The sequence below is a fragment of the Leptodactylus fuscus genome, chromosome 7 (assembly GCF_031893055.1).
Source record: "Leptodactylus fuscus isolate aLepFus1 chromosome 7, aLepFus1.hap2, whole genome shotgun sequence".
Classification (NCBI taxonomy): domain Eukaryota; kingdom Metazoa; phylum Chordata; class Amphibia; order Anura; family Leptodactylidae; genus Leptodactylus; species Leptodactylus fuscus.
Genome location: NC_134271.1, coordinates 39,976,649 through 39,988,946, shown reverse-complemented (window position 1 = coordinate 39,988,946; position 12,298 = coordinate 39,976,649). Strand labels below are relative to the sequence as shown.

Sequence of the window (12,298 nt, the reverse complement as noted above, 5' to 3'; positions counted from 1 at the left end):
GAAATTAATGGAAGCAGCCGGCACGCAGACTTTGCCGGCAGCTGGCCGCTTCTCCCGCCGCATGTCGGCCGCTTCCATTCATTTGTATGTGAGAGTGCTATTCGAAACGGCTGTTTCGAATAGTGTTCGCTCATCTCTAGTCAATACATAGGAAGACCACCAATACGCAGAATAATCCAGTAGAAACCCAGGAATAAGATAACACCCTGGGATTGTATGGAAAGCGCTTACAGGTCTGCACATTAGCTCTTCGTGCTGCAGGGAGGAAGGGTATGCCCACCCTAAGTGCAGTACCAGCTCCATCAGCAGTGTAATGAAGAGCCAAAAATCGCATGAGTAGGCAGGAACTCCACAGTATATACCTGTGCACCTGCTTCGATAGAGTGCTGGTGAGCCCTGAGTGCTGAAGTTAGGAAATCAGTTCTCTGGAAGGGGCACAAAACATCACAATAATTGTTACTGTTTTGCTACTGGTGGTGGAAAAATACTTTTGTTCTTATATACTTCAAATTACAACCCGTTCTCACATTTCCTAATAGCTCAGTGTGTTATTAGGTTGATTCCCAAGCACAAGGTCACTGGTTGAAATTAAAGGGATTCTACCACTAAAACACTTTTTTTTCTAGTTACCACGTCGGAATAGCCTTTAAAAAGGCTATTCGTCTCTTACCTGTAGAAGTGCTCTCCGCCGCGCCGTTCGTTCAAAATACCGGTTTGTACCGGTATGCTAATGAGTTCTCTCGCAGCGATGGGGGCGTCCCCATCGCAGGAGCAGCGATGGGCGCATCCCCATTGCAGCTCGAAAACTCACCGCAGCGCCGCCTCTCCGGTCTTCGGTGTCCTCCCCTTGCCTCTTCAGCGTCTGTCGGACGTCTGCGCAGTATGCTCTCTGTTCGTCGAAGATTCCCGAACGTACTGCGCATGCGCGAAAGTTCGGTGCCCGCACTATGGCTGGGATCGCAATTTCGCGCATGCGCAGTACGTTCGGCAATCTTCGTCGAACAGAGCGTACTGCGCAGGCGTCCGACAGTACGCTGAAGAAGCAAAGGGAGGACACCGAAGACCAGAGAGGCGGCGCTGCGGTCAGTTTTCGAGCTGCAATGGGGACGCCCCCATCGCTGCTCCTGCGATGGGGACGCCCCCATCGCTGCGAGAGAACTCATTAGCATACCGGTACAAACCGGTATTTTGAACGAACGGCGCGGCGGAGAGCACTTCCACAGGTAAGAGACGAATAGCCTTTTTAAAGGCTATTCCGACGTGGTAACTAGAAAAAAAAGTGTTTTAGTGGTAGAATCCCTTTAAGGATCAACCATGAAGATTTGTCAAGAAAAGAGAAACAGCATTATCCAACTCATCAATAGCAATCTCTCAGCAAAGACAAGAGTGCCATGACAGTTGGAAGAATACAAAATGAAGTCTGTCCATCCATTCAAAAGCCAAGAGATGAATATCCAGGCAAAATATGAGAGCTAGAGGCCACACGGTGGCTCAGTGGTTAGCACTGCAGCCTTGCAGCACTGGAGGTCCTGATGTTCAAATCCTGCCAAGGGCAAAAAAAAACATCTGCAAGGAGTTTGTATGTTCTCCCCGTGTTTGCATGGATTTCCATCCTATATACCAAAGACATACTGATAGGAAAAATGTACATTGTGAGCTCTATGTGGGGCTCACAATAAAAAAATAAATAAATATATATATATATATATATATATATCCCTATATTATAAAAATGAATTTCTGTCTGTCTGTCTGTCTGTCTGTGCTCTAATGCGAACCAAACAACTGGACCGATCTTCACCAAATTTGGTACAGAGATACTTCAGGTATCCGGGAAGGTTTAAGACGAGACTCCAACTCGCTCGGACGCACCGTTGCTGAGATACAGCATTCCAAACACAGTGCCCCCCTTAGCCAATACAAACCTGCAAGACTTTCACTCATATTCCAACTGCAATACACACGGTCACTCCACATGCACAATACAACACTGATATCCAAACTGAGATACACGCATCAGAGGATTAGATACACAGATCAGCAAACAGTATCACACGCCAGAGGATTAGATACACACGTCTGCACACAGTCCCACAAACCAGAGGATTAAATACGCACTTCTGCACACGGTTCCACATGCCGAAGGATTAGATACAGGTGTCTACATACAGTTCCACACTCCAGAGGATTAGATACGCGCATCTGCACACATTTGTACACGCCATAGGATTAGATACATGCCTCTGCACAGAGTACCACATGCCGTAGGATTAGATACACACGTCTACACATAGTTCCACACGCCGAAGGATTAGATACGCGCCTCTTCACACAATACCACACAAGGAAGGATTAGATACGTGTGTGTGCACACAGTACCACACTTTGGAGGATTAGATACATGCCTCTGCACACAGTACCACAAGCCAGAGAATTAGATACGCGTCTCTGCCCACAGTATCACACGGGGGAGGATTAGATACGCGCGTCTGCAAACAGTACCACACGGGGGAGGATTAGATACGCGCGTCTACACACAGTACCACATGCCATAGGATTAGATACGCATGTCTGCACACAGTACCACATGCCGGGAGATTGGATACGCGCGTCTACACATAGTTCCACACGCCATAGGATTAGATACACGCCTCTTCACACAATACCACACAGGGGAGGATTAGATACACGTGTCTTCACACAGTTGTACACGCCATAGGATTAGATACACGCGTCTGCACACAGTAACTCATGCCGTAAGATTAGATACGCGTGTCTACACACAGTACCACATGTCGTAGCATTAGATACGAGTGTCTGCACACAGTACCACTTGCCGTAGGATTAGATATGCGCATCTACACAAAGTTCCACACTCCAGAGGATTAGATATGCGCATCTGCACACATTTGTACACGCCATAGGATTAGATACACACGTCTGCAGAGTACCACATGCCGTAGGATTAGATACGCGAGTCTACACATAGTTCCACAAGCGGAAGGATTAGATACGTGCCTCTTCACACAATACCACACAGGGGAGGATTAGATACGTGTGTGTGCACATAGTACCACACTTTGGAGGATTAGATGCATGCCTCTGCACACAGTACCACAAGCCAGAGAATTAGATACGCGTCTCAGCACACAGTATCACATGGGGGAGGATTAGATACGCGCGTCTACACACAGTACCACATGCCATAGGATTAGATACGCCCGTCTACACATAGTTCCACACGCCGAAGGATTAGATACGCGCCTCTTCACACAATACCACACAAGGAAGGATTAGATACGTGTGTGTGCACACAGTACCACACTTTGGAGGATTAGATACATGCCTCTGGACACAGTACCACAAGCCAGAGAATTAGATACGCATTTCCGCACACAGTATCACACGGGGGAGGATTAGATATGCGCGTCTGCACACAGTACCACACGGGGGAGGATTAGATACGCACGTCTACACGCAGTACCACATGCCGGGGGATTGGATACGCGTGTCTACACACAGTACCACATGCCGTAGGTTTAGATACGCGCGTCTGCACACAGTACCACATGCCGGGAGATTGGATACGCGCGTCTACACACTGTTCCACACGCCATAGGATTAGATACGCACCTCTTCACACAATACCACACAGGGGAGGATTAGATACACGTGTCTTCACACAGTTGTACACGCCATAGGATTAGATACACACGTCTGCACAGAGTACCACATGCTGTAGGATTAGATACATGCATCTACATACAGTTCCACACTCCAGAGGATTAGATACGCACATCTGCACACAGTTCCACACACCATAAGATTAGATACACACATCTGCACACAGTACCACATGCTGTAGGATTAGATACGCGAGTCTACACACAGTTCCAAACTTGGACCAGTTCAAACTTCCACCAACAGTGTAGGGAAAATGAAAGAAATCCGCGCTTACCGACTATATTCTTGCCAATAGACCTTTATTAAAACCTTCCACTCACACAACGCGTTTCGAAACCTATAGCCGGTTTCTTCCTCAGGTGTACATAAGGGTCCCTTATGTACACCTGAGGAAGAAACCGGCTATAGGTTTCGAAACGCGTTGTGTGAGTGGAAGGTTTTAATAAAGGTCTATTGGCAAGAATATAGTCGGTAAGCGCGGATTTCTTTCATTTTCCCTACACTGTTGGTGGAAGTTTGAACTGGTCCAAGTTTGGATATCCTGTATACGCCTAGTGCGTTTGTCATCTGCTGCTTCTGACTTTTGATTTGGATGTGGGGCTGTTTTGAATGCTGTGATCATTTCACAGCACCACAAGGTGATTGCATATACATTAATATTGGTCTTGTGTTGCTATCAAAGGTAATGCACTAGGTGCCGCGCGGTGCTTTTTTGTGTTTTTTTACACACAGTTCCACACGCCAAAGGATTAGATACGCGCCTCTTCACACAATACCACACAGGGGAGGATTAGATACATGCATCTGAATACAGTACCACACTTTGGAGGATTAGATACATGCATCTGCACACAGTACCACATGCCAGATAATTAGATACGCATCTCAGCAGACAGTACCACACGGGGGAGGATTAGATACGCGCATCTGCACACAGTACCTCACGCCAGGGATTAGATACACCTGTCTGCACACAGTACCACACGCCAGAGGATTAGATACACGCGTCTGCACATAGTACCACATGCTGTAAGATTAGATATGCACGTCTGCACACAGTTTCATTTACCGGAGGATTAGATACACACATCTGTACACAGTACCACACCAACAAGGATTAGATACTTGCGTCTAAACACAGTACTGCATGGGGAAGGATTAGATACAGCTTTACTCCAGGTATCCATAACAACTGATCACAGGTTTTTCACTGATATCCAAAATGAGATACACATAATCACATGATGCTTATGGACATACACACAAACCACATACAAAATACACCAGTGCAAAACTGGACAATTCTTATGAGGCCACTACACAAACATAACATGTAATATACCTGTGCGAAGCCGGGTCCTCCCTCTAGTATATATATATATATATATATATATATATATATATATATATATATATATATATATCTCCCTATATTATAAAAATGAATTTCTGTCTGTCTGTCTGTCTGTCTGTCTGTCTGTCTGTGCTCTAATGCGAACCAAACGACTGGACCGATCTTCACCAAATTTGGTACAGAGATACTTCAGGTATCCGGGAAGGTTTCAGTCGAGACTCCAACTCACTCAGACGTACCGTTGCTGAGATACAGCATTTCAAACACAGTGCCCCCCCCCCTTAGCCAATACAAACCTGCAAGTCTTTCACTCATATTTTAACTGCAATACACACGGTCACTCCACATGCACAACCCAACACTGATATCCAAACTGAGATACACGCATCAGAGGATTAGATACACAGATCAGCAAACAGTATCACACTCCAGAAGATTAGATACACGCGTCTGCACACAGTCCCACAAACCAGAGGATTAAATACGCACTTCTGCACACAGTTCCACACACTGAAGGATTTGATACGTGCGTCTGCACACAGTTCCACATGCTGAAGGATTAGATACACGCGTCTGCACAAAGTACCACACCCCGGGGGATTGGATACATGCGTCTTCACACAGTACCACATGCCAAAGGATTGGATACACGTGTCTACACACAGTTCCACACACCAGAGCATAAGATTTGCACATCTGCACACAGTACCACATGTCGTCGGATTAGATATGTGTGTCTACACACAGTTCCCCACGCCGTAGGATTAGATACGCGCCTCTTCACACAATACCACACAGGGGAGGATTAGATACGTGTGTCTGCACACAGTACCACACTTTGGAGGATTAGATACATGCCTCTGCACACAGTACCACAAGTCAGAGAATTAGATGTGCGTCTCAGCACACAGTACCACACGGGGGAGGATTAGATACGCTCATCTGCACATAGTACCACATGCCAGAGGATTAGATACGCGCATCTGCACACAGTACCACACAGGAGAGGATTAGATACGCACATCTGCACACAGTACCACATGCCAGAGGATTAGATACACACATCTGCACACAGTACCACACGCCATAGGATTAGATACGCGCGTCTGCACACAGTACCACATGCCGTAGGATTAGATACGCGCGTCTACACATAGTTCCACACGCAATAGGATTAGATACACGCCTCTTCACACAATACCACACAGGGGAGGATTAGATACGTGTGCCTGAATACAGTACCACACTTTGGAGGATTAGATACATGCCTCTGCACACAGTACCACAAGCCAGAGAATTAGATACGAGTCTCAGCACACAGTACCACACGGGGGAGGATTAGATACGTGCGTCTGCACACAGTACCCCACGCCAGAGGATTAGATATACGCGTCTGCACACAGTAACACATGCCGTAGGATTAGATACGTGCGTCTACACACAGTTCCACATGCCGCAGGATTAGATACGTGCCTCTTAACACAATACCACATAGGTGAGGATTAGATACGTGTGTCTGCACACAGTACCACAAGCCAGAGAATTAGATACGTGTCTAAGCACACAGTACAACACGGGGAGGATTAGATACGCGCGTCTGCACAAAGTACCACATGCCTCAGGATTAGATATGTGCCTCTTCACACAATACCACACAGGGGAGGATTAGATACGTGTGTCTGCACACAGTACCACACTTTGGAGGATTAGATATATGCCTCTGCACACAGTACCACAAGCCAGAGAATTAGATACGCGTCTCAGCACTCAGTACCACACGCCAGAGGATTAGATACGCGCATCTGCACACAGTACCACATGCCGTAGGGTTAGATACGTGCCTTTTCACACAATACCACACAAGGGAGGATTAGATACGCACATCTGCACACAGTTCAACACACCAGAGGATTAGATAAGCACGTCTGCACACAGTACTACATTCCGTAGGATTAGATACACGCGTCTGCTTACAGTTTCACATGCCAGACGATGAGATACGCACGTCTTCACACAGTTGTACACGCTATAGGATTAGATACATGCGTCTGCATACAGTACCACATGCTGTAGGATTAGATACGCGTGTCTACACACAGTTCCACACGCCATAGGATTAGATACGCGCCTCTTCACACAGTACCACACTTTGGAGGATTAGATACATGCCTCTGCACACAGTACCACATGCCAGATAATTAGATACGCGTCTCAGCACACAGTACCACACTGGGGAGGATTAGATACGCGCATCTGCACAAAGTACCTCACGCCAGAGGATTAGATACACCTGTCTGCACACGGTACCACAACGCCAGAAGATTAGATACGCGCATCAGCACATAGTACCACATGCCGTAAGATTAGATATGCACGTCTGCACACAGTTTCACTTACCGGAGGATTAGATACGTGCCTCTTCACACAATGCCACACAGGGGAGGATTAGATACACACATCTGCACACAGTACCACACGCCGGAGGATTAGATATGTGCATCTGCAAACAGTACCACACCAACAAGGATTAGATACTTGAGTCTAAACACAGTACTACACGGGGAAGGATTAGATACAGCTTTACTCCAGGTATCCATAACAACTGATCATAGGTTTTTCACTGATATCCAAAATGAGATACACATAATCACATGACGCTTATGGACATACACACAAACCAGATACAAAATACACCAGTGCAAAATTGGACATTTCTTATGGGGCCACTACACAAACATAAAATGTAATATACCCGTGCGAAGCCGGGTCCTCCCTCTAGTATATATATATATATATATATATATATATATATATATATATATATATATATATAAGAGCCAACAAGATCTATCAATTTTGGCGCAACAAACATGGCACTGGAGGTGGGTCATATGCTTCGTAATAGTGAGATCACACATAAGCCACTCTTAGTAAGAACTGAGTCAAAGTAAGATATACCAAATACATTAAGAGGCTTTAGGTGTACCTCTAATTGTAATACAACTTTTCAGAAATTAGAACGTAACCGTTAGGTGCACTAGGATGTACAGTTATGTCGTGGTGCGCTGAAAAAAACATGGCTGCTGTTCTGAAACAGGAAGAACCCAGCAGAATCGCCAATGTTCAGAGATGACTCTGATTAATAAAAACCTAAAAATTTAACTCACTCCGATTCCCTAGATCTGAAATAAAGTAAAAAAGTGTAAAAAAAATTGCTGTTTCATCCAGGACAATTATAAAACACCTTGTTCTGTTTTAGCAATCTGTTTATGCCAAGTCTTACCAAACGAAGCGATATCTAATGGACACAGTATGCACAATATTCCACACCACGTGCCAAGGTCATCCTCTAATATAAAATCCATGTGTACCACTGAACGGGTCTCACTTGCCATCATGAGACCGTGGGTATTCTTGCCTTTGCTACTTGCAGGTAAGTCATCTGAAAAAGGGAAAAGTACTCAAGCTTTTTTTATTTTTTATTTTTATTATAAATTTATTTATTCACATTTGCAAAGCCACATATTTATTACCCACCTAAAGTACTAGTATTATATTTATCAAACTTTATCGATACCATGAAACATTTTACCAGATATCTTATGTAGAAGTAGGAGTTTATCACTTCAGCATTTGTCGTACATTCGGGGGTGAGAAACAATAAGGCTACATGCACAATGAAAAAACAGACATTTTCCGTCAGTGTGTCACACAGTTTTTATGGACGTCTGTCAGTTTTTTAATTTCCGCTTTGCATCAGTTTGTCATTCATTTTTAACTGACAACAAAATTGTTGAAATTCATTCCTCTATTTCTTTTCACCCAACACATTCATCCATGTTTCATGACAATCAAACAGAGACAAATTTGTTTTGATGGACGTTAAAAAGAAACCCATTTACTTGTATTGTTTTTTTTCACATTATCCGCTAGTGTTTTGTCGATATGGATATTTTCTATATAATGAGGAATCGCTAGTGCCACTTTTGTTTTGCATTGGAAAATCATTGAAGCGAGATAGGTAGTCCCTAGAATCCTGTCTTAAAGGGGCTCTATCAGCTAAATCATGCTGATAGAGCCCCACATATGCGTGAATAGCCTTTAAAAAGGCTATTCAGGCACCGTAAATGTTATATTAAACTACCCCCCAGTTTTAAAATAATAACCTAAAAAAGAATGTTAGCTACTTACGCATCGTGCACGCTGGGCGGGCATTCAGGGTCCGCTGTCTTCTTCATCCACGCCTCCTCTTCTTCACAGCAGCGCCTATAGCACTGAACTGTCTGAGCGGGGAGGAACGCCTCCCCCAGTACTCATCCATAGATGAGTATTATCAGTATTATCGGTCTCTATAGGCGCTGCTGTGAAGTAGGATGTTCCCGACAGACTGTCAGGAACGCCTTTCTGACTGTGAAGAGCTACGGTACCGGGGCACAGATCGTGAAAGCAGACTGTCAGCTTTCCAGCAGTATATATAACTGCCTGTGCCCAAACCCACGAAAGGTCCTCTTTAAATAGTTCTTCCTTATCTAGAACTATATAATGTAACCTTTCATTGATCATAATTTGTTTGAACTAGCTCTTTTCATATCGTTTCAGTCTCGTAGGAGAAAGTTTTTAATAAGTCATCATATACAGTAGGGCAGTTTATCAGCTGAAGAAGTAAAGTAGGCATAAACTATAGTGACCATCAGGAGCTTTTAATTGTCAAGCTACAATTTGAAATTCCAATAGAATATCAGGTAATCGGGGCCTCACACCAGATATATTCAATCATTGTATACCAGTTCTGTAAACCTTGCTCACAAAATGCACATGTAATCATAACAAAGGCTACTTCACTTCCACACTCCCTTCCATCTCCCTTATCATACTTGGCTATACAGGAGTGAAACAACTTTCTACAGTCACGCATCAACACCAAAAGTTGTGACCACCACAGGTAGACAAGACACCAATAAACCCACCCCACCCACAAATAGCACACAAAAAAAGAAAACAAGCCCAGGTGATAGACTGTGGTTCCTATATCTGACAAAGAGTTTATATACCTTATTACATTTATGGACACCTGTCCCCAATTACTTCCTGGAACCTCTCACTTGTGATGTCATCATTTTTCTTTGTTGGATGTCATTTTTGGCTAACAGACTGACAAATCAGTCAAACTGTCTGCACACACAAGGCTTGCTGGTTAGGCTGACCCCAGTAGAGTTAGCCCCTCTGTAGCCTGGGCTGTGGATTGTGCATTATTATTATCATACATAGGAAACACTCAGAGCAACAATCTAACTACACCCATTGGAAAAATAATGGACCAATCTGTCTACATAGTAATACTTGACTAATTTAGGTAGTCTGAGACCACCACTCACTATGGGAGCATGCAGGACAAAACAAGATACTCTACTGGTGCCCCAAACAAAAAAAATATAATAAACAATAAAAATATGTGTTCCTCCACACAGGACAAGTCCTCGTCATATATTTCCAAACAGAGAGTGGAAATAGAAGGGGTTAAAGATATTCCCTGATATTTCATTTTATCCTTCCTGTAGAAGAACTCGAAATTCTATTGTCCCAGTTTGGTCATGTAGAGCTTCTGTTTTATCATAATTTATTCTAATCTCAGGGACTTTAAAGACGTTGTGCATTTAGATCCTATAAATGACAATCAAAAACAGTTGGCAAAATTAAACATTTTTTTTTTTTTAACTGTAATATATTTGAAGATTTCCCCACATTAACAAAAACAGAGAAGGAAAAGTACAAGTAATATTACACAATAAATCCAAGTGTACAAAGCAGTCAGCAGATAAGATATCAGCAATAAGGCAATCAGACTAAGGACTGACAGGAGGGAGAAACAGGCATGAAGAAGGTAGAGCAGGGTAGAAGAGAGATGGGGGAAAGCGGTTGCAGAGACATTACAAGTTTCTAAATGTACAATAGGTGTCCCACAGGACCCAAATGGCATCAAAGACGGATACAGTTTTTTTGAGGGAGGTTGTCAAGCTTTCCAGGTTATGGACATCCTTGTTCCTATTAAGAAAGTCAGTGTCCAAAAAGGGGGCAGTGGATTCCATCTTAAAGCAATTAGAGTTTTAGCCGCAGTGCACAGATATAAGAATAGTCAGGTAGACTTCTTGCTCATCTGTCTAGGAGGTAAATTGAATAAGTATGTCAAGAACATTTTTTTTTTTATTGAACCCTGATGTATGTTATACAATCTTTGGTATACCAGAATGCAAGTTGTTATTACTACCCTACATGGAACTGTATGTTTATCTGCAGTGACTTTGGTCTCAAGTCGACCTGACACCAGAAATCTCATTCAGTTCAGAAAAATAATAAAGTGCATAATACCGGAGAGTCGTCCTCTGAATGAATACAATGGCTATGGATGCTACTGTGGATTAGGAGGCTCTGGCACTCCAATGGATGAGCTTGACAAGTAAGTAACTTGAAGTAACTGTGCTGCTACCATGTGCCATTTGACTAATCTCAGGCACCAAGGCTTCTGACTGACTGCAACCTTTGCATCCCCTTTAGCTGTACCCCTTCTTGAAAACCAGTGGTCTGACCCCTAATAGAAACTATGCATTCCATTGTGAACTATTATATATTGCAGCATGCACATCGCTAACCACTGTCAGGCAAAGTGAATAGCATGCGCAACATCAACCAAATTTTTTTAGCTAAAGTGTGTTTTGCGCTGCATAGATGTTTGATCTATCATTAGGACCTCCATCAACCAGCTGTTTTGAGGAGCTGCTGTCATCTGAACTATGCAGTGAACAGAGCCAAAAGGAAACCACTGTGTACACTGTATAGTGGCCTTTGAATAGTGTCTGCAGTAGACCTAGACATCCACTATTCAGTATACAGAGCCATCTGTTTCCAACTCCATCTACTGTATAGTTCTGGTGCTGCTGACTTCACAAAGCAGCTGACTGATAGGGTGTAGCCTGGTTTGAGATCCCCACCGATCAGCTATTACTAATGAATAAAAATGCTGGAACACCTACTTAAAGGGGTTTTCCATCAAAACAAGAGAAGTGCTCAAATAAATCAAAACAACATTTAAGTAGTTTGTTGGTGGCTTTCAGAACAGAAAGAGTGCTATTGCTATTTTGTTTTTGGAGGACAATTAAAAGAAAAATTCTCACCTCACCGTAACACAGCAATACCCTATATGTGGTTGGAAATTACTGTATGGGTACATGACAGGACTCAAAATGGAAAGAGTGCTATTTGCCT

At 43.6% G+C, this 12,298-nt stretch overlaps 1 protein-coding gene across 1 annotated transcript in view; it reads left to right on the top strand.

The window, feature by feature from the left end:
- LOC142213455 (cytochrome P450 2J4-like) overlaps positions 1 to 12,298 on the top strand; it is a 64,980-nt gene that overhangs the window by 47,747 nt on the left and 4,935 nt on the right. Inside the window, exon 9 of the mRNA XM_075281802.1 lies at positions 11,333 to 11,492. Coding sequence (XP_075137903.1) covers positions 11,333 to 11,492 — 160 coding nt within the window. The remainder of the gene's footprint in view (positions 1 to 11,332; positions 11,493 to 12,298) is intronic.